The 23,660-nt window shown below is 39.8% G+C and overlaps 1 protein-coding gene across 1 annotated transcript; it reads right to left on the bottom strand.

Annotated features, from left to right (window-relative positions):
- Positions 1-2,220: 2,220 nt before the first annotated feature.
- On the bottom strand, positions 2,221-15,943 carry LOC149820617 (Golgi apparatus membrane protein-like protein ECHIDNA). The gene is made up of 6 exons (XM_089982526.1): positions 15,808-15,943; positions 6,078-6,134; positions 5,767-5,970; positions 5,536-5,595; positions 4,738-4,864; positions 2,221-2,552 (listed from the first exon to the last, which is right to left on the bottom strand). Exons 1-6 carry the CDS (start codon positions 15,820-15,822, stop codon positions 2,464-2,466), a joined length of 552 nt encoding a protein of 183 aa, XP_089838652.1. The 5' UTR covers positions 15,823-15,943; the 3' UTR covers positions 2,221-2,463.
- Between the last annotated feature and the right edge of the window lie 7,717 nt (positions 15,944-23,660).

Here is a 23,660-nt window from a genome sequence, read left to right on the forward strand (position 1 = left end):
TTTTGAAAAAGTCTTTTCAATAAAAAAAGACTACAAATATACCTTGAGGTAAAAACTCATATTTTTTCATTCATTAACATTCAAGATGTGATCTGCATACTTTGTTTAGTGAAAATCAGGACTTGAATCGTCTAATTTCGACATATAGGCAGTATTTTTTAGGGCTTCAAAATTCAGTGGCCATACATGTGAGATTTTTGTTTAAAATTCAAGATGGGGTTAGGCAGATAACCTCCCAATGCAAAGTGGCGTGCACTAGCTGCTCTTACCAGACAAGCGGAGATCCCGTTGGTACATGTGATATTTTTATGACATCTAAAATTCTATTAATAGGTTGAAAAAACTGATTCAAATGAATCGCCTGTTACAGGCATAAAAAATTTTCACTGCATATGCCCCATTCCAAAAGCTTGGTCCAAGATGCGCCGAGTCCTAACATTTAAACCATGACCATCTATAGCATGAGATTGAATCAAAACAACTTGCACCTATGTGATCTAGACGCATTTGTATTTCAAATTGTCATGAACATAGACACGATTTTTCGTGGTATCATCAACATTGTATAAACACTACACAAGTGTTTCTATAGTGATATATCATGAAAAAATCATGATATTTTAAAAATAGGAGATACTTTTAAATACCAGTGTAAAACAAGTAATATCTTGGAAGCAGTGCCATTATTTGGTATAATGTTGGTCTTTCAAAATTTCCAGATAAAATCGTGATATTTTTAGAAAATCAATGATATTTCTCACTGGTTTGGTAAAAATGGGAACTATTTTGGAAATATCACCACTATTTTGATTTGAACATATCATGATAAGTTGTGACATTTTCACCAGCAGCGGCTCCGCGTGTTTGGTAAGAGCTGGCAGTGCACGTCTCCTTGTGGTGGAACGTTGCAGGTTCAAAACCCAGTGGTGCGTTGAATAAATAACTGGTGGGAGTCTGCAGACTAGCCCCAGCTTGCCTTTAAAAAAAAAGTTATGACATTCAAAATATTGACTATATTTGTGACAATATTTTAAATGAGACCTCGGTTATAGGCCAGCCATATTGGTATTCGGACCTAGTTTTACCTCATAGCTCGACATTGGCAATGGAATTTTCTTAGCAAGGGCAAAAATCTCATGCTAAATAAAAAATATTTGATGAAAAAATCTCATAAAAAAAACTTCTCGCAGATGGGTGCGTATGCACACAAAAAAATTTATGAAAATCCATTTTTTTATAATTATATAAATATCTTGCTGCGGTCATGTTATATTATAGTATCCCATTTTATTGACATTATATAATTCCTTGGGGTGCAAAAAACAACAAAATAACAGTATTTCCAAAATATGGCCGATATTTATGACAGCTTCTCCACACAATGAGTTATCAAGTCTTGCAAATAGGGTTGGCAATGGAACGGGGAGGGGGTGGGGGACAGGGTCTCCACCCCCGCCCCGTCTCAAGATTAGAACCTCCATCCCTGCCTCCATCCCCGCACCGGGATGGATTTTAACCTCCACCCCCGCCTTCATCTCCGTTTCATGTCCTCCATCCCCGGTTCAAACGGGGATGAGGCAGGGCAGGGCCCCGTTTCCCCGTAGTCTATTGCCATACTTTAGAAGGACTGGGGATGGGGCGGGGCGGAGAAAAGTGTAAGTCCATCCCCGAACGGGGATGGATTTTAACCTTTGCCTCCGCCTCCATCCCCATTTCATATCAGTTTCATACCATTCATCCCCGGTGCAAACGGGGCGAGGCAGGGCAGGGCCCCGCTTTCCCCCGGTCCACTGCCATCCCTACTTGCGAATTGCACCAAGTTGCCTTTTAAACTGCTCTATACAAGATGTGAGTCGGGAATAGGGGATCTGAATTTATATAAGAGAAAATTATTGTAACCCCAAGGGGTTTGAGATAATGGGATGGAGACTAGGCCGCAGGTGGTCTAGGTTCAAATTCCATGAACATCACCCCATGTGCAAGCTGAAGCATGGTGACTCCCTCAGGGCGAGGGGTAAGCCCTCGGAGTTTTACGCTGCCAGGACAGAGACCACAAATATGGCAGGCAGAGCCAGGGCGACTAGGTCTTTGATCCTGGGGCAGTTTTTTTCGAGTAAAAAAAAAGAGAATTATTGAAACCATGGACAATTTTTTATACTACAATATAATGTGAAAATGTTTGGATAAGAAATAGCAGTGATGCACTGGCTATTTATAACATTTTAGAAATTCCAAAAGATATTTCTATATTGCATAAATACAAATTTCATAGTTTAGTATAAAGAACAGTAGAGTCATTGGCGGAGATCAGAATCTTACACTAAAAAAAATCAATTATATCCTTGTTACTGTTACATGCAAAAACACGCAGGGTGCCGCAGAGAAATGATGAAAGACCGAGCAAGCCGGAAAAGCCCAACAACCTTCAACATCACCAGACACTCTTGCAGTTTGCTGATGAAACTAGACCACACTGAATGCTGATTGTATTGTTGAAGACACACGAGAAGCAATTGTTTGAGATGCAAATGCCTGGAATTGTTTCTTAGCATCTGGTGAAAACAAAAATGAAAATCATCAAATGAAGCAACTACATCATCCTAGTAAGCAAAAAACCAAATAGATAAAATCGTGGTCAAACAGAATATATCCGATATAGATGCACTGCCGCTGTCCAAGCACATCCTGACTAGTTATCCAGCCGAAAGATCTCAAGATTCTCAACGCAGAACAGCATGCACATATTACTAAATATATAGAACTACACACACACGAACTCGAACGAAAGACAAGGTCATAATGCACCCATGAGCATAAAGAAACTTAATGATGAAAAGATTACCCAAATCAAGACCAAAAGGACTTTAAACTAGGTAAACATATCCTATCTGAGATGGAAATCACAGAGGTGTAATAGCATATCAGAACAAGCATCCAACAAATAGTGCTTTCTGACCAATATATGCATAAATATTAACTCTCAATGTAGTTGAAAGATACAAGATTGAACTTCTGTTTTGAAATTCACATCCTTCACCTTGGAGGATGGCCACGTTAAAAATCTATGTATCTATCCATATTCCCTTTCTAGCTCCAATTGGCTGCTAAAGTGCAACAAGAGAGAACCTAAGACAAGGCATTCTCAGGTGAAGCTAACACTTCTTAAATGGATATTGATCCCAACGACAACAGTTTTAAAATAAGGAGCATGAACTATAAATTAAGGTGCGGAAGCTATCTAATAGTGGGAAGAACCAGCAAAAGCTTCTTTTTTTGAGTTCTAGCATAAGCATTTAATGTCCCTATATGGCGTTTAAGCATAAGTTTCGTCATCAAATTAGATTTCAAGGAGATATTATCCATTTTTAAGGCTATGTCACATCGTACGGGCTGTATGGCTGTTATGACAAGTGTTTCTCAAAAGACAGGTGAAAGGGTACCACATTTTACATACATACATATATATCCTTGTGTGTGAATGGAGAGAGAGAGAGAGAGAGAACTTCACTCAAAATTGAAAAAATATAACATATAATATTTTACAATATGTTCACTGTCGAAAATAATATTTTACAATATGAAGCATATACGGAAGCACCCAGCACCAGCACCAGCACCAGCACCAGCACCCTAAAGTACCAGCATTGGCATGGGATGCTGGGCATTTTGGAGTACCACATTACATGGTTTACAGGCTAAGCATGGTTGAAACTAGGGCTGTCAACCGGTCGGGTACCTGGCCCACATATTGCTCAGGTCGTGAACATGAAATCCATATTGCTCAGGTAGTGAACAATTTTTTTGATATTTACACGGAGAAACCACCCTCAAGATCAGAGACTTAGCCGCGCTGCCACTGCCTGCCGTACTTACAATCACTGTCCTGAAAGCATAAAACTCTGTGGGCTTACCCCTTGCCCCCAGGGAATTGCCACGCTTCGGCTTGCACAAGGGGTGACCCCATGGGATTTGAACCTAGACTGCTTGCCTAGCGACCTAGACCCCATCCCACTGCACCAAATCCCTTGGGGCTCGGGTCGTGAACATGAAACCCCAAACCCAGATTCAGTATCATTTCAGTTCACTTTTACTTAAAATACATATAAAACAATCGGGTTGGGTTGGGTATCTGGCAAAAACGCCAGGATGGGTTGGGTACCAAACAAAAATTGTATCCCAAACCCAGCCCACGACCAGAATATTATTCAGGTTGGATACCAAGCAAAATTTGTATCCCAAACCCGGCCTGCATATTGCTTGGGTCGACCCAAATATTATTCAGGTTGGAACTGTTTATGGCCATACTCCGGAATTCGGGGTCGGATCGGGTACCCGATACAAACTTGACCCGTTGACAGCCCAAATTGAAACACACTGACAAAACAAAATAAAAAGCAGAATTTGCATATTTTATCAAATTCGCTGTATCATTAATTTTTTATTCAAAAAAATTTAATCTTAAATTCGTGGTAGTGTGCCTGCTTTATTTTAAGTTAGCCTCTTCTTCTAGAATGCAAAACTTACACATGTATATACACACGCACAAGCTTAACAAGGTTACCAGTTAAAAATGAAACAGATGGCATAAGCTTTTGTTATAGTACCAAAAAATAATCTTTAATAAGCAAAAAAATAAAAATTAAAAAATGATAACAGTATGTAAGACACAAAAAAACACTCTAAATTAGCAACCAGATGGACCCTATTGATTACAAAAGCTTAATAAATGATTCTTACCTTTGTTACATTTAGTAAACCCAATAATATTTGCAAGGCTTAGACTCAAACAAACTCCTATAGCAAGAACATAATCAGCTTGGAACCTTATCACTGAAAATATTCCAAGGAAGATCCAAGCAGCAGCCTGCACAATGAAAACCATAACATGCTAAATGGTGAATGAGCTATCGTGAAAGAAAAACAAAAGTAAGAAATGAGTTTTGAATAAAAGGCATCACTGTCTGGAAAATCAAATCAAACAAAGCTAAGCAACAGTGTTGATGTGTCCACAAGAACCAAAGGAGCCATCAAAGATATCAAGGCAAAGCTATTCTGATATACCACCAGTAGTGCCACGATGACCAACACTATGGACTAAACTGTGCCACCTATATATTGCTGCTGCAACTACACGCATGCACACAGTCACAGACACAAAATGATAAGGAAGCAAATAATTCTTTTTGTGCCAAAGATTGATTGTGGCATCAAGCCTATGATTATTGATTTATTTCCTATTTTGAAGGTGTGAGCGTGAAAAAGAAAAAGAACAAATACTTAATGAGTTAAAAAAAAGGCTGGTTATAGATATCCGAAGATGTAGAAGCAGCCAAAATAATTAAGCTCATACTGTTATTTCTCCATAATAGTTCAGCAGTATTTATTCAAGTAGAAAATCAAACCTTTTCATGACTTACATACTTCTGTATCCAATATAGATAGCAGAAGGAAAACACAGGGACTTAAACTTGCTAAATGATAAGCATAATTTTCATTTTAGGCCTTCACTACATCTAAAGATAGTGGAGAACTCACAGTAAGGTACAAAGTCCACCAGAAGAGCCATGAATCCTTCTTATTCATCCGTGCCAAAGACTACAGATAAAGAAAAAAAAATGAGAAGGAAAAAATAAACTAAACAAGGTTAGTGCCAATAATGATTTATGAAGGATTAATGGACGAAGCGTCGAAGCACCTTCAAATGGCTTATAATGAATTAATGAAGAAAGTGCATAACTATATTAAGGCATGATAAACAATGCAAACCTCTTGATCAAGGCTTTCAAATTTCCAAACACTTTCCCCTAGATCATTTATTTCATTCCACCATCGCAGCCCGACCAATATTCGTCCACTGACATTCTTAACCACCCAGAAATCAAGTGCAGATAGAAGCACTGTAATGACAAATATGATGACAAAGCTGCTTACAAATAGTGCTGATAGAATGTAGAAAGCCAGTGCCGCAGCCTGCGATACATCAAAAGAAGAAAAAAAACAAAGAGAATCATCATCAAAAGCATAAAGACAACGCAAATGTCTTCACTATAAATAACTAAAGAAAAATGAGTACATACCTTAAACAAAACATGAAAGAAACATGTCTTTGGATTTGCATAATTTTCTCCTGTAAGCTGCAGACAAAATCAGCCACTTCACTGAGATGCTGCTAAATTTGTATCCATTCAAGAAAGAAGTGATCATAGTGCATGACACTAACAAACTCAGCAAAAGTAATGTGGTCCGAGGCACATAAGAAATTAAAACCATTCAATAATTCATTTTATTGCCACAACTCCATTCTCTTAAACCATTCAATCAATCATTTTCTTGTCATAATTCCATTGCCTTACAGATCTGTAAGTTCACAGAGGGGTTTCTTTGAAAGCATGCCACTGCTTTGGAACAACATTACAGAATAAAGAGACTTCTCAAAAACTCATGCAGAAAAATATTTCTCCTATCAATTTGGGTGCATCAGACACTTGTTTAATCATGTTATGCATATAAAAGCAACACTCTGGAATTGTCATTTTGCAGTTTGAATCAACTTTCTGAAGACCCAATTGGCTGTTTTATTTGAAAGATTAATACCAGGACCATCACAATTGTATATCAAACTAGTAAAACAAAAATTGAAGATAAAAGCTTAGTAACAAAACAAAAGGAACAATTCCAGAAACAATTCAAGTTTGAGCAGCAAATTTAATTTTCTATAGTTTAACAAATGCTATGTGATCATGAAATTGCAAACATATTTATACAAGGTAATGATGAGAATGAGTACTCAAAGTGGTGTCTCTAGTGGGAATGCATCATTTCTTTTCTGATTGAAAAGTGTAGGATTAGCATCGACAAATTAGGAAATAAGTGCAAAGACATAGCTAAGTATAGATGCATAAATGTATCTACAAAACGTCTGCACCTTTGTTGCACAAAATCATCACAATATCAACTTATGAAGATTGTCAGTGAGTGCATTCTACAACTGCTATCATATTTTATAATTCCTTTCAGTGGCATAATAGTGCAGAGCATTGGACATATAGGTCCGAATATTTTGAAAAACAAAAACAGCAGACTTGAGATAAATCTGTTGGAATGGTTCAAACAGCTTGGTTTGGAAGACTGGACCTTTCAAGAGTTTTGAGAAGTCCAGCTTTCAAAGGTTTGGTTAAATGCCCAATCCAACCATGAAGAACCAATAGAATAAATGCAGAATTTAAGCTATTTTGGACAAAGCGTCTAGGTAGTTGCATCTTCATTGATAGATTAGGAGCATTTCATGATCTCAAGTCTTTCAGGGTTTAGTGGCAACAACAACAACAACAACAACAACAACGCCTTCATCCCAAACAATTGGGGTCGGCGATATGAACCAAAAAGAAAATCATTTTGGGTCCTCCACATGAATCCTTCTCCTCCAATCATTTCTATCCAATGTCATGTCCTCGGTGAGGTTCAAAGCATTCATATCATTTCTTATCATTTCCATCCAAGTCTTCTTAGGCCTACCCCGACCTCTTTTAGCTAATAGATTTTCCCATTTTTCCATCCTTCTAACCGCAGCATCATTAGGCCTTCGCCGAATATGCCCAAACCATCGTAAACGATTCTCACTCATCTTATTTTCAATGGATGCAACGCCTACCTTCTTACGTATTTCCTCGTTCCGAATCTTATCTTTTAGTGTATTTCCACACATCCATCGAAGCATACGCATCTCAGTTACACTCATTTTTTGCAAATGATGTCTCTTGGCAGCCCAACATTACGTACCATATAGTAAAGCGGGTCTAATTGCCGTCCTATAAAACTTTCCCTTCAACCGCAATGGCATTCTACGATCGCACAACACTTCAGTTGCACATTTCCATTTCATCCACCCAACCTTAATCCTATGATTTATATCACCATCAATTTCTCCATTCTTTTGAATGATAGATCCCAAATATTTGAAACAGTCATCCACCGCTATTTGTTGCTCACCAAGCTTCACTACACTCTCATCACTACTTCGTTGTTTACTAAACCGACATTCCATATATTCTCTCTTACTCTTACTCAACGTAAAACCTCTTGCTTCCAAAGTCTGTCTCCATAATTCTAACTTAGCATTAACCCCAGCTCTAGACTCATCAATCAAAACAATATCATCAGCAAACAACATACACCACGACACATTTTCTTGAATTGATCTCGTAAGTGGCAACAATTCCATAAATATAAAGCCTATCAGGATTTGATCCATGACACAAAATCATCCTACTTATCCATAAATCTAGGATAAATATTACATGGGACCGTATCACGCTATATCATGTACTATACCTTCTAGAAACTGCAAACCTTCAAATGACAGAAAACCTATGATTATGAATATTTTTGAACTCCAATACAAACCCCTGATATAAAATCCCAACTATGCCATGTTCATGAAGCAACACTCTGATTCAGAGACAAAGAAAACAACGGAAATAAAATGTCAAGTATGTCAGATTCACGAAACAACACATTGGTTTAGAATGACAAAAAAAATCATGGAATTAATTTTAAGGCACAATAAATAAATTTCAGAATTATTAAAATTACGCAATAATTAAAGCTCGCAGGAACGAATTTACTATTGGATCATTTTTTGGATCACACAGTTTCACAATCGTCATCATGATATAAAACACGAAATAAATAAAGAAATTCAGCAGTGTAAATAGCATGATTAACAGACGACCGAAACAGCAACAGGGAGCAAGCATGGCATTTTCCGCATCAGACCATAATCCAGACGATAGCATCAGAGCAAACAGAAGCATAGAACATAAAGAAAACAACATGCACATGTTTAGATTATGCAGCAGGCTAAGGCGTACGAAAGTACTCCCCTTAGAGAAGATTCGCCCCCACATACTGTGCAAATCAGGGTCCGGCGTCCTTCCCCCAGGATACAATAGCCACGACGAACCGAACGGTGCACTCCGGCGGGTCGTCCTTCGAAAGCAGCCTCTTCGAACCAAAGTTGCAGAACAACCCCTTTCGGGATAACTAAGGAAAGAGAGAGAGAGTAACAGAGAGATGGGAAATCGCAGAGCTTCGGCCAGAAATCGCCTGTCTCAACCTCTTCGTAACCCCAGCCCTCACCACGCTTTTATAACCCACGAACGGTTATGAAACGTGGAAGGACCCGTTACGGATTCTGAGGAGACGTGATCCGTTAACGGTCTTCGAAAGATCGAGACCCGTTACGGAATCCGAAGCGTCATAACGGGCACAGAATACGAGGAGTCGTGACCCGTTATCCATTCCCATAACCCGTTACCGAATCCAAAGAAACTTTGGGTAAAAAGATACTTGTCTTGATTGGATATGGCCCTAAAGGGCCAATTACCCGAACCCGAGCCCGGCCCGGCTCGGCACGGCACAACCCGACACGACACGACACGGCGGGCGGGCGCGCGCGTGTGTGGTGGTCATCCCACTCCCTTGTTCTCAGGAACAAGTGTATGAGTTCACTAATTGCTTATAAAGCTCTCAGAAAACTCAAGCAAAAGCAATATGGGACTATTTCACCTCATCAAGACCACCTCTTTCAAAACAGCCCAGTTTCTCCTTTGAATTCTCTCTACCTTCCTTCTTACACCTAACATTCCCCCACAAATTCAAAGAACGAACCGAGAGGAAACCAAGATGCAAGATGAGACAATCTGCAACAGGACATATCATGCTTTCAGCAATGGTACCTTCCGGTTTGAACCACTACCTTAGTTGACTAACTTTACCCCCACAGGAACGAAGTGAACTGAAGTCTTGAACTTGAACCTTTGGTGTAGGAGTGTCCATCAGCAACAACATGATAAAGGTTCTGGTTGTAATCTTTAGGGGCGACGCGTTAATGGCCATGCGCCCGAATCCTGTTTCATGAGTGACTTCAGGAATAACCCAATTCCTTAAACTGCGGTCATACAGTCACACTCACATAGGTGGGCTTCTCCAAAGATGCACTGCTAACATCTCGCCTTGAAGACTTTGAACCCATTCAGAGTTTTAACTCTTCCTTAACTTGCAGCTACAGCACCTTTCCAGAGTAAACAGGGGAACAGACACAGATACATAGTATCATATAAATAAGGTGCTATCTAGTTCACCCTACAACTTGTTATTACCACATTGAACCTACTTTGTGGGATCTCCACTCAGATAGGTTGGGTTGCTACTGTAGATGAACTACTGATGGGTTTCAGTCTCATCCCCTCTCTGGATTTTAGGACTAAAGACTTATCTAGTTCTTTCGTTAATGGATCAGCTGTGTTCTCTTTGGATCTAACATAGTCCACAGCAACCACTAACTGAGACAACAGTTCCCTTACAGATTTTATTCTGACTTGGATGTGTCTCCTCTGCTTTTGGTTATATTTTGTGCTTTTAATCTTTGCAATAGTGGCCATATTGTCACAATGCACAGATATCGCAGGAATTGACTTGCACATTAAAAGAAGTTCCTCAAGAAGTCCCTTTAACCATTCAGCTTCCAATCCAGTGACATCTAAAGCACAGAGTTCAGCCTCAAAAGTAGACCGAGACAAGATGGTCTGCTTTACTGATCTCCAGGCGACTGTGCCGCCACCCAAGGTAAATACATACCCTGTCACGCCATAACTGCCAGAGTTCATGGCTATCCAGCTCGCATCACTATATCCCTCAAGAACTGCAGGGAATCTCTTGTAATGCAAACTCAAGGAAATGGTTCCTTTCAGGTATCTAAGTACCCTGTCCAATGCCTTCCAATGAGTGCGATTTGGACAACTTGTGTATCTACTTAATTTTGTCACGGAGAACGAAATATCCGGTCTCGTGCAATTTGCAAGATACATCAAACTTCCAATAATCTGGGAATACCTCAATTGAGACACAGGAACACCAGTCGTATTCTTATGAAGAGGGATAGAAGGGTCATATGGAGTTGCTACAGATCTCCCTTGGTTATAGCCAAATTTCACAAGTACTTTCTCAACAAAGTGAGATTGTGAAATGGTTAACCCTTCAGCTGAACGAGTCAGCTTTAAGCCTAAGATCACATTTGCAACACCCATATCCTTCATATCAAACTTACTACTAAGAAACGACTTTGTCTCATTTACAATTCCCATATTGGAACCAAATAATAGAATGTCATCAACATACAGGCATAAAATAATACAACCATCACTTTTAACTTTACAATAAACACACTTATCAGATTCATTGACAACAAAGCCAATTGATAAAATAATATTATCAAACTTTTCATGTCATTGTTTAGGGGCTTGTTTAAGTCCATATAATGACTTAACAAGTCTACAAACTTTATCTTCATTACCAGGAGCCACATAACCATCAGGTTGATCCATATAGATCTCTTCTTCAATATCGCCATGCAAGAAAGCGGTCTTCACGTCCATTTGATGGACCGAGAGATCATAAATGGAAGCCAGTACAATAAGCACCCTAATAGTGGTCATCCGGGTAACCGGAGAATAGGTATCAAAGTAATCTATTCCCTCCTTTTGTTTGAACCCCTTGGCAACCAGTCTCGCCTTGTACTTGTCAATGGATCCATCTGGTTTCAACTTCTTAAAGATCCACTTGCACCCAATTGTGAAACTACCACGAGGGAGGTCAACCAGTTCCCAAGTACAATTAGAGATAATGGAGTCCATTTCACTCTTGATGGCATCTTTCCAATGCTTTGCTTCAGGTGAAGCCATTGCATCTCGGAAAGTGGGAGGATCATCTTCGATAAGGTAAGTGATAAAGTCACTTCCCAAATCCTTGGTCTCTTGCTCCTTCTAGGTTCAACCACTTCCTCAGACTCATCGGGTCTAGGATGGGAACAAGATGGTTCTACCCCCTATCTGTCATCATTTCCACATGTTCGGGAATGGAACCAGAAGTTGAAGGTATATCTAAAGAAGAAAGATTCTGAGGTACACCAACTTTTATGGGAAATACATCATCAAAGAATGTAGCTTCTCGAAGCTCTACAATAGAGTTAACATCTATGCCAGATATCTCAGACTTAATTACTAAGAACTTATAGGCATAACTGTTCTCTACATAACCCCAAAAAACAGCATCTACTGTTTTAGGACCCAGCTTCTTCCTATTGTGTTCTGGGACAAGTACCTTAGCAAGGCACCCCCACACTTTAAGGTATTTTAAGTTAGCTTTCCTATTTCTCCAGAGTTCAAAAGGGCTACTATCCTTATGCTTCTGAGGTACTCTATTCAGAATATGGCAAGCCGTATTCAGAGCATCCCCCCACATATAGGTAGGTAATCCAGAACTCCCAAGTAGAGTATTTATCATGTCAGTTAGGTTTCTATTCTTTCTTTCTGCAATCCCATTGGATTGAGGAGAATATGGAGCAGTAAACTCATGAACTATTCCAACAGATTTGCAATATTCATCGAGTTTATTAGAGGTATATTCTCCTCCTCTATCAGACCTCAATCTCTTAAGTTTTCTACCAGTTTGTGTTTCTGCTTCATTCTTAAAATTAAGAAACTTATCAAAAGCTTCATCTTTTGATTTTAGCAGATACACATAACAGTATTTAGTGCCATCATCTATAAAAGTGATAAAATACTTTTTATGATTTCTAGTTAACACTCCATTAAACTCACAGATATCTGTATGCACCAGATCTAATATTTCAGAATCTCTAACAATCGTATGGAATGGTTTCCTACATTGTTTTGCTTGCACACAAATTTCACATTTTTTAGTTTTATCAATGGAATGCTCAGGAATCATTTTCAAGTTCATCATGCGTTTCACAGACTTGAAATTCACATGACCTAATCTATTATGCCATAAGTCAGATGATTCTATGTTATAAGCAACATTAGACAATGAGTCAAAAGAAACATCATTTTCTAATTTATCACTGCAAACATGTTCAACACGAAGTTTAAATAAACCATCATCTAAATACCCCTTGCCAATAAAGTTTCCAGAATGTAAAATAACAACTTTATTACATTTAAAGTTAAATTCATAACCCTCTCTAACAAGACATGAACCACTTAGAATGTTCCTTCTAACTACAGGCACATGGTGCACTCTGTGTAAAGATAGAACTCGTCCTGAAGGAAACTTCAGATCCACGCGTCCAATCCCTAACACCTTTGCAGCCGTTGAATTGCCCATAGTCACGGATCTGCCTGCAGCAGTCTGGTATGAGACAAAGACAGACTTATCAGCACAAACGTGCACATTAGCCCCAGTGTCAACTGGCCACTCAGTTGGTTCATAAACGTGATAGATTTGTGGGTTAACAGAAACATACCCAGTACTGGTCCCAACGACCTCAGTCACCATGTTGACTTGAGGCGTTCCGTCTGTGGTCCCATGAGCTTTGGCCTTCTTGGAAGGACATTCCTTAGCCCAGTGCCCAACCTGTCCACAGTTCCAGCACGGTTTGTTCTTTGTCTTTTTCTGGATTTTGGCCTTAGGTTTAAACTGGTTTTTCATTGCAGATTTCGATTTTTGTCCTTTGCCCTTAAAAGCTCCGGTCATCATGTTCACCTTAGGCGGTTCAGTTGGCATTACGATCTATTTTTGGCTCCTATGCTCCTCTTCAATGGCAATGGCTACCATAAGATCATCTAGAGAAATTTTCCCTCTACGGTGCTTGAGAGACATACCGAAGTCTACCCAAGACTTAAGAAATTTCTCTACGATGGTCATAACCTGAAACTTCTCAGGAAGTTTTATTTCAGCCTCAGCCAAACTATGGAGCAGTAGCAGAAACTCGTGTGCCTGCTCAGTGACCGACTTGCCTTCTACCATCTGATATTTCAGAAACTTGGCAACAGAGTACTTTTCAAGACCTTGGTCTTCTGTATTGTACTTCTTGTCAAGTTGGTCCCATAAACCCTTAGCAGTGGTAGACGAAGAACAGTACACATCGAACAATGTGTTGGACAGAGCCAACAGTATGCAACCACAGCATATACTGTCCTTTTCTTTCCACTCTACAGCCGCAGTGACTGCAAAAAGGTCAGGGTTAGTATCAGACACCGAAGGGCAGTCGATTTCCAGAACATTCAACATCCCTATCGTAGTGAACCAGATCTTCATGCGTTGCTGCCAACGCTTGAAGTTCTGACCGGCAAACTTTTCCGGCATACCGGACATGTCCACTTTTGGTACAAAAGCGGAAGAAGTCGACATGCTTAGAATCTTCTCTAAGACTGTTGGATCATTTTTCGGATCACACAGTTTCACAATCGTCATCATGATATAAAACACGAAATAAATAAAGAAATTCAGCAATGTAAATAGCATGATTAACAGACGACCGAAACAGCAACAGGGAGCAAGCATGGCATTTTCCGCATCAGACCAAAATCCAGACGATAGCATCAGAGCAAACAGAAGCATAGAACATAAAGAAAACAACATGCACATGTTTAGATTATGCAGCAGGCTAAGGCGTACGAAAGTACTCCCCTTAGAGAAGATTCGCCCCCACATACTGTGCAAATCAAGGTCCGGCGTCCTTCCCCCAGGATACAATAGCCACGACGAATCGAACGGTGCACTCCGACGGGTCGTCCTTCGAAAGCAGCCTCTTCGAACCAAAGTTGCAAAACAACCCCTTTCGGGATAACTAAGGAAAGAGAGAGAGAGAGAGAGAGAGAGAGAGAGTAACAGAGAGATGGGAAATCGCAGAGCTTCGGCCAGAAATCGCCTGTCTCAACCTCTCCGTAACCCCAGCCCTCACCACGCTTTTATAACCCACGAACGGTTATGAAACGTGGAAGGACCCATTACTGATTCTGAGGAGACGTGATCCGTTAACGGTCTTCGAAAGATCGAGACCCGTTACGGAATCCGAAGCGTCATAACGGGCACAGAATACGAGGAGTCGTGACCCGTTATCCATTCCCATAACCCGTTACCGAATCCAAAGAAACTTTGGGTAAAAAGATACTTGTCTTGATTGGATATGGCCCTAAAGGGCCAATTACCCGAACCCAAACCAGGCCTGGCACGGCGGGCGGGCGCGCGTGCGTGTGGTGGTCATCCCACTCCCTTGTTCTCAGGAACAAGTGTATGAGTTCACTAATTGCTTATAAAGCTCTCAGAAAACTCAAGCAAAAGCAATATGGGACTATTCCACCTCATCAAGACCACCTCTTTCAAAACAGCCCAGTTTCTCCTTTCAATTCTCTCTACCTTCCTTCTTACACCTAACATTTACATCGTCACAACATTAATATCCCAAAAAAAGTATATCCTAAAAATTTTACAAGAACCATCAAATAAAATCAGAAATCAAGCTTCCCAGCTAGTCCTTCACTAGAAACCTACAGTTAGAGAGCGCTCATCGAGGCTCGAATTCGACTTCTAGTTTCGAACCCACCAACTAATAACCCTGATTCCGGCAACCCCAGAAAAAGAAAAACCATACCGTTCTAGACGGTTCAAAACCCAAATAATCAATCAAGAAAACAAAGGACCTTCAAGAATCGAACTAAAAAAAGATCTCCCAAAGAAGAATCCCAACGCGAAATTCGGCAGATTAGATCCAAGGACGATCTACATGATGCAAAGTCATCAACCACGTCAAGCAATTCATTGTCAACTAAGAAATCACAAGAACTAACAAAATCAAAGAAAATCTTAAACTAACCGACGGGAATCACAAAAAATTATCACGAAACTCCTTCAACAGCAAGAAAAGTCTCTGATATTCAGCAAACCAAGAAACCGGAAAATCTCGAAAAGAAAGGGCATAATATCAAGGGATTAAGAACAAAGAACCTCATTTCGATCCATCGCTCCGCGTGCAGATCGGGATCGGGAGGGTTCCCCCGCGAGAACTGATCAAGATTTCGCGCGACCACGACGTCTTTGAGCAATCGAGATTGCGCGCTACCAAACGCGGACACCTACTAAATCTTTCACCTCTCTAGGAACTCGTCTGTCCTGAAATGACGAAAGTGTCCTCGGAGCGTCAGAGTTATCAATGGATCCGGCTTGTTCAGGAGGGTCGGATCCAATATTCTGTAACCCGAAATTAGAGCCCAGCTGGATCTAGGGATGTAAATGGTTCGGATTCAGATCGGATGTGGCTAATACCACCAGACCGAAAAATCGGATATCCATAAAATCCAGTTATCTTTCGGATTCAGTAAAAAAATAAAAAACTATGTCGGCATCTGATTATAATTGGATATGGTTTTGGCTTACCAAATCTGACTAAAAGGAGTTGGATTCAGTCATATTTCGGATAAAATCCAGTTCATTGGCATCCCTAGCTAGGTCTGAAGTTGGATGCACCAGTGATAAATATTTCATATATTTATTTTATTTCACAGAGTGTAGATGTTTAAGCGTTTGTCTTGAAATAATAAAGCTTGGAGTTAAAATCTTATTATTGAAGCAAAGAAATTATTTTGTAAATCAACCAGTTCGTCCTCGTTATCCAAAAAAAAGTGTCCTTTGGTTCTTTCCCTTTTCTCATAATCACATGAAACCTTATTTGTTGGTTTGTATTTCTATGAGGAGAGAAGGGCAACCACGATAGCTTCGGTCCATTGGCTTTTTTATCAGTCCTAGATACAATTAATCAGACAAAAAGGAGCCTGGATTTCATAACATTACTCTAAAGCCAATCAAAGGATCAACCCAAACCAATGCTGCATTGTGGTCATAATCACAAATATCATAATATTTTGAACAAAAAAAAGGGATATATCATGATATTTTTAAAACAGATGTCCTAAAAACTCTACAATTTTTCAAAATCTGATGTCCAAAACCATAACTTTTTTGGCTATAAAAGAACATTTTCACTCACACATGTGAATTTCTTTTAGATGTGTGAACTTCCCTCTCAAATATTTAAATATGTAAATCTTTTCTTGTATTTGTGAATTTTCTTCCATACAATGGGCCTTTAGCGACACTTCAAAAGCATTGTTAAAGCCTCTAACACTGCTTCAAAAGTATATATTTGGGAAGTGAGGTCGCAAAATACAATATGACATTCACATATTTTGGGAGAAAAATCATATATTTGGGAGGACATTCTCATATTTTGAGAGAAAATTCAGATATTTGTGAGTAAATTCACATATTTAGATATTTGATCGCATGTATGAAGTGAGGCAAAATATGAGAATATGCGAATGTTCTCCCAAATATGTAATAGTTGTACTGTATTTTGCAACTTTCCCCCAATTATGTGTTTTTGAAGCATCGCTAAGGGCTCATCGTGCTTTTGAAGTATCGCTAAAGGCTTTAGCTATGATTTTGAAGTATCGCTAAAGTCCCATTACATTTTTGAAGCATTGCAAAGGCTTAAGTGATGTTTCTAAAATGTTGCTAAAGGCCCACCATGCTTTTGAAGTGTTACTTTTTTCCAACAAACTCCTTTTGATATAAATAAGGTAAGGAGCACAAGTAGGAGGATGTTCACAAATGTGTGTGTGTGTGTGGGGGGGGGGGGTGTCACTCAATTAACCCACATTTTCTTTTTTCGCCTCCCTTAATTAGACCGATCACAACGTCATTTTCTTTTCTTATTTTTGTCTCATGGTGGGAGAGGGAGGGAAAAGGATGCAAGATTAGCAATTTCTAATGAAAATTGCATGAAACAAACATGCCCTAAGTGGTTGGTTGTTCTGACCAATACCTAAGAAAATAATCCTGATCATGTCAAAAGGTCCTCACAGTATAGAATATGTAATTTAATACTATAATTTTTGAAGTTATCACATTCTACCTTGGAAAGACTAAAACTATAATCATGACATTTATATGAGACGCGAAAAGAAATGTTCAAAGCAAGAATCACAAATATATAGGGCACGTTTGGAAGAGAGAAAGATATAGAAAAAGTGATGCAAAATGGAAAATTAGTATGAATTTTCTGACCCTCTGAAACAAACTAGAGTTTTTGGCCTAGAGAGTTTTTCTAAAACATGCACTTTTTTATAGGAAACACTCCTCTAGGAAGGGGGATGTTCCCTACAAAGAAAAAAATTATTTTTACACTCCCCACCACTTCTCACCACCACCGTCTCACCATCACCACCCCCATCCATCTCACCATCACCACCACCACCACCAATCTCACCTCCGGCAAGCACTCTGACTATTTTTTCACTTTGTTTTTCTCATGTTACACAAACGATTGAACAATTTTCTTTTGAAAAACTTCTCATATAAAAAACTCTCATAGGAAAAACTTTCTTTTCTTATGAGAGTTTTTCTTGCTTCCAAACATGCCCATACGGAGCCACTTAAGGGGGGAAATAAGAAGCACCAGAGAACAAATTGTTTATCTATGACAAGCTAAATTTATATCTAAAATGTTGTCTATTATTTGCATATCTTCTATGATTATCCATTGAATATAAGCTTGTTGTGTATCATGATGAGATGAGCTTGAACCTTCAAACCTGCAAAATTTGCAGGTCAAATGAAAAAAAGAATATATGATAATCACTACAAGAAAACTGTTAATTAGCGACAAAAGTTTGCGACAGAAATAATTTATCACAAATTTGTGATGGATTAGCTAGAAAAAATTATTTGTCGCTAAAATTCAGATTATTTGCGGAATTAGCGATGGAAAAACTTTCGTCGCTAATCCATCGTTAATTAACGACAGATTAGCAACAAAAAAAATCTGTCTCAAGATCCGTCGCAACTTAGCGACAGATCAATGGTAAAAATTTCCCATCGCCAAGTAGCAATAGAATTGTTTTGTCGCTAATTTCTCTTGTAAAACCCTAATGCACGCCCCTTTCTTTCCCTTTCTGTTTCATCCCTCGCCCGTCGCCTGCCACCCGTTGCCCGCCGCCCGTCGACCTCCCCCTTCGACTCAGTCCTCCTCTCACCTCCGCTCCCCTCTCTCTCGCTCTCATCATTTTTTCGACCGGCGAGCCCCGTTCGGCAACCCCTTTCTAACCTCACCCCTTTGAGGTTTTTTGAAATGGCTCCCCCCCTGAGCTTTCAAGTAGTTGCAGGAGGGGACCCAGGTTGTGACCTCCTCTCTCGTTCCTCTCTTGTTCCCTCTCTCGTTGCTCCCCCTCTGCGATTTTTGATGAGTCGACGACCCAAGCCTACTCTCCCCGCACCTACCCTGCCCACGACGATCATCGGCGCCTCCCGCAGGTAACCCTCCCCCTTGTTGTTTCTCCTTGAAATTTGGGTCACCAGAGGTCCAGCAGAGGGCTGCCAACCTCTGTCGGAGCCTCCCCCTTCCCCCTATGGTTGCTAGAGGGCCAGTAGAGGCTCGACAGCCTCTGTCAGACCCTCCCCACCCCTCTATAGTCCACGGGGGTTGGCAGAGGCCCCGGTCGCCTCTGCCAGGCCCTCCCCTTGCCCTTGATCTCTTCGGCAGAACAGGGGGCTCCACCCCTGTTCTCTTGTTTTCTCCGATAGGACAGGGGGCTTCGCCTCTGTCCTTTTGAATGCCGACAGTGGGGCTCCACCCCCTGTCCTCGTTATGATCGACAGGGAAAAAAGCCCCTTGCCCTTTTGTTTTCCCAGGCAGGGGTGGCTTCGCCCCCACTGACCTAGATAATTTCAATAGGGGGTGAAGCCCCCTGCCTCTTGTTTGTTTTCCCGGTAGGAGGCGAAACCCTCTGCTCTGCTATTTTGCCTCGACAGGGGGCGAGACCCACTGTCTCGTGATTGATTCCCTGCAGAGGGCGAGCCCCTGCCTCCCGATGCTTCCCTTCGGGGGGTCCCACCTCTTGCCTCCTGTGAATGTTCTGGCAAGGGGTTTCGCTCCCTGCCTTGACCTTACTGTCGACAAGGGCAACGCCTCTTCCTGTCTCGCTTTCACCAGAGGGTTGTGTCTCCCTGTCCGGACTTGTTTCCGACAGGGGGCATCACCCCCTTGTCATCGGGTAATAAACTTTATTTTAACATAGTGTCTTATGTAGATTCTGCAATGGATCTCGCTTATGCCCCACGACCTGAGCCCCGTATCGCGTACACGCGTAAGCGCTCGCAGCGACACAACCTCTCGAGGTAGGGTCCAGTCGCACGAGGACTTTTGATGAATTAAATAAAGAAAATATAGATAAATTACTTATTTTTGCATTTGGTTTATGATAACTTTTGCATGCACAATTCCTTAATTGTCATCATTTTGCTTTGTGTGGTTCTTCTGGTTGTAGTCATAATTTATGGACTCAATTAGGCCTGATATCATGTACAAAATATAAAATTCATTTGGATGTGTTACTTACAACTAAATGTAACTGAATCTGTTACTCGAAAAAAAATGCAAAGGCAAAAGTAATGCAAATTGGGTAAATACCCGTGGCGAGTAAGTGATGCAAGCGCATCATAGGTTATTTAATTTATTGGATGCAACACTTTTCTGTTCACACATGCACTTAGTTGTAGATATCTAGGATTACTTTGATGGAGTTCGAAGATCATGCTGAGCATGATTTTAATGTATGAAAATAGAAGTGTTTTTATTTTTAGAGTCTGGATTTTATGCCAATCATGGTAGTAGTTAGCGGAATATTGGAGTGTGTTTGCTGCAGGTACATGTTTGACATTGTTTTGATATGAATGATTTGAATGTATTGCAATGTTTGATGTGATTGTATACATGCTTGTAGGAAGTTATTTTCAATTTGATTATGCCTTCCATATGAAATTGTGTCATGAAAACATGCTTCAAATGAATATATTGTGTTATGAATGGGTTTGCACATGAAAATGAATGATAAGTTATCAATGCTTCAAACATGCTTCAAATGAATGGTTTTGCACATGAAAATATAAAGTTATCAATGTATGTATCATAGTTCTTGTGATTGAATGACATTATATATATATATATATATATATATATATATATATATATATATATATGTGTGTGTGTGTGTGTGTGTGTGTGAGAGAGAGAGAGAGAGAGAGAGAGAGAGAGAGAGATCAAATCATTACATCCACCATGAATGCATGATAAATTAAATATTTTCTTCATCATAGCATTCTTATGATTCTCTTTTAACTGGTTAGGATAATATCTGTAACATCATAGGACATTGATGTGATGTGATATGAATGATTTGGATGTATTGTCATGTTTGATGTGTTAGAATATGGTTTGTGGAGGTAACAGTGGTTGAGCACCCAGTGGTTGAGAACCAAGTGGAGGCCGTGGAACATCATTAGGTAGATGTCTTTGTGTTATATTTAAATATAGGCATTCATTATATTTTTGCTTATATATTGATATAAAAAATGTTACTTGTTAATCGTGTTTATAGGATTCCAGCTCAGTGATAGCCAGTCTTAGTCATCGTCTTCACGTAATGCTTTGATAGGTATATCATTTAAATAATTGTATACTTAATTAGTTTAAATATGCATTTTGTGAATTTCTAACTCATTGTTTTGTAGGTGATGTTTCACCTATACATGACCCACCTACATCAGCTACTCATACATATCACGAGACAATGACAGATGCAGGGTCTTCTCAATTTGACACACACTGACTCATTCAAATAGTGTATATCGATAGTCGATCGTAAGTATTTTATTGTCACTTGTTCAATACTTATCTTATAAATATTGTATATCGATAGTCGATTGTTAATGTGTATCAATTCATGTGCAGCATGAGGTTCGAGCCATAAGAAGTAATACAAGAAATTAGGATGTGTTTGTTGAAACACATAAACGTAAGAGCATGAGAGAGTTTGTATAAGAGAAGGTGAGAGCGATAACAATATATATTTATTATATTAATAAACATTGTAATAGACAAGTTACCATGAACACTGTAATTCTTAATTATTAATCCATACTGTAATCATTAGTTTGTAGGAGTCATACGAGTAGCAGATGGTAGAGAGATATGGCGATGACTCCACTCAGCATCCGCCTTTTGATCCTGCAGCATGGGTGACTGCAACCGATGAACCCAAAAATGGTTATGTATTCGGGTTTGGGAGTAACATGAACACCACAGCAGTCGTTGCCTTCTACAACTAGGGCTCTCAAAGTTCTCTCGTCAGCATCAACTCCCACCGTCTGATTGACCCTACTATGTCTTGGGATGGTGTATGTCAGCGTCTTGAGGACAAAATGCGTGATATTTTACATAAAGTCATTCTCAACCTTGTCCATAATGAGTTGTGCAACTTTTTTCGGGACAAGAGAACTTCGTCTGCATTCAACATGAGCTCCAGTGCCCGTCAGGTATAAAGATTCTGCTCTTCATCCTCCTTTCCATCCCGACACGGGTTTTGATTTTAACCTCCATCTCTGTTTCATGTCCTTCATCCTCTATCCAAACGGGGCAAGGCTGGGCGGGGCCTGTTTATTTTCAGTCCATTGTCATCCCTAAAGAAGGATTGAGGAAGGGGCAGTGCAAAGCAAGGTGGGGATCAGGACGGGGATGTCACGGAGAGGGGAAAAGTATAAGTCCATCCTTGTATGAGTTTTGATTTTAACCTTCATCCCTATTTCATGTCCTTCATCTCTGGTCCAAACGAGGTGGGGCGCGGTCTACTGCCATCCCTGATCTAGAGGATTGAAATCTGGTCACTCATATCAACCAACTTTTTATATAAACTCTCAAATAGACGCTTAAAGTTAATTTGATGGGTGAGACCAATGTTGTCAATAATTAGAGCCAACCATTCAGGTGAATCGGCCCATACTGATTCTCAATTGAATGGTTCTGAATAGGCCAAAAAATAATTAAAAAATATTACGTGTCAATCAGAACGTAAGATATGTTAAAACCATTAAAATAATATTAAAATTTAATTTTAAGCTATTTTTTATATTTATTAAGGTCAGTTATTAGGGTAAGTGTCATATTGATTTTCTGGTGATACGATACATATCAGCAGATTCAAGCCGATACCGATACGCATTGATACTGACAACACTGGTTAAGACATAGTTATCGAAAACACCCGCTGAGTGTGAGAAGTGCACTTTTGAAGCGGTAAGCATTAGGAAAACTCATTTTCCAGTTGTGGGAAGGGCGCATCCTATGTTAAAATCACACTTCTCATATCGCTTCCCAAACAACTATTCCACGTTTCCCATTTATCCACACGCTTCCCCCTCTTTTTTTTTCTTTTATATTTTCTTATTGTTATTGATTTTTTTATTATTATATCAAGTTTTACACGTGCTTCGCCAATTATTCAACGTCCCTTGTTATCTGCTTTCATGTGATTAATTTCCTTCCATGTTCACTTTTTACATATTTCCTTTTCTGCTTCTCGCAAGCTTCCACAACAGTTTCCCAAACGATTCCAGCCGCGGATTTTCAAGCGTGGCCAGCTGGAGAGGGGGTAGTTTGGATCGGATCAGGTGAAACCAGACTTGGACTCGATTTTTGGGTATGGTATTGGGTCGGCCCCGAGTCTAGTCAGACCCACCATATGAGAAACTATATCAAGACCCTATACCAACTACATGAATCAGACCCGGGCCATACCTGGTAGAATAATATTTTTTTTATCATTTTTACATAAAGAAATTGCGGGTCTTAATCAGAACTCAGGTCAGACCCAAGTCTGGTATAAAATTTCACAAACTATACCCGACTCCATGTATTAATCAGACCTTCGGGTCTGGACCTGGGTTTTAATCAGGTCTTCTTATTTATC

This window comes from Nuphar pumila, chromosome 12 (genome assembly GCF_984573655.1).
Source record: "Nuphar pumila chromosome 12, dmNupPumi1.hap1.1, whole genome shotgun sequence".
NCBI classification, from domain to species: domain Eukaryota; kingdom Viridiplantae; phylum Streptophyta; class Magnoliopsida; order Nymphaeales; family Nymphaeaceae; genus Nuphar; species Nuphar pumila.

Coding starts and splice junctions, on each gene's coding strand:
- LOC149820617 (XM_089982526.1), bottom strand. Junction 5,971..6,077: donor TCTTTCATGTTTTGTTTAAG/GTATGTACTCAT, acceptor GATGTATCGCAG/GCTGCGGCACTGGCTTTCTA. Junction 2,553..4,737: donor GTTTACTAAATGTAACAAAG/GTAAGAATCATT, acceptor TGTTTTCACCAG/ATGCTAAGAAACAATTCCAG.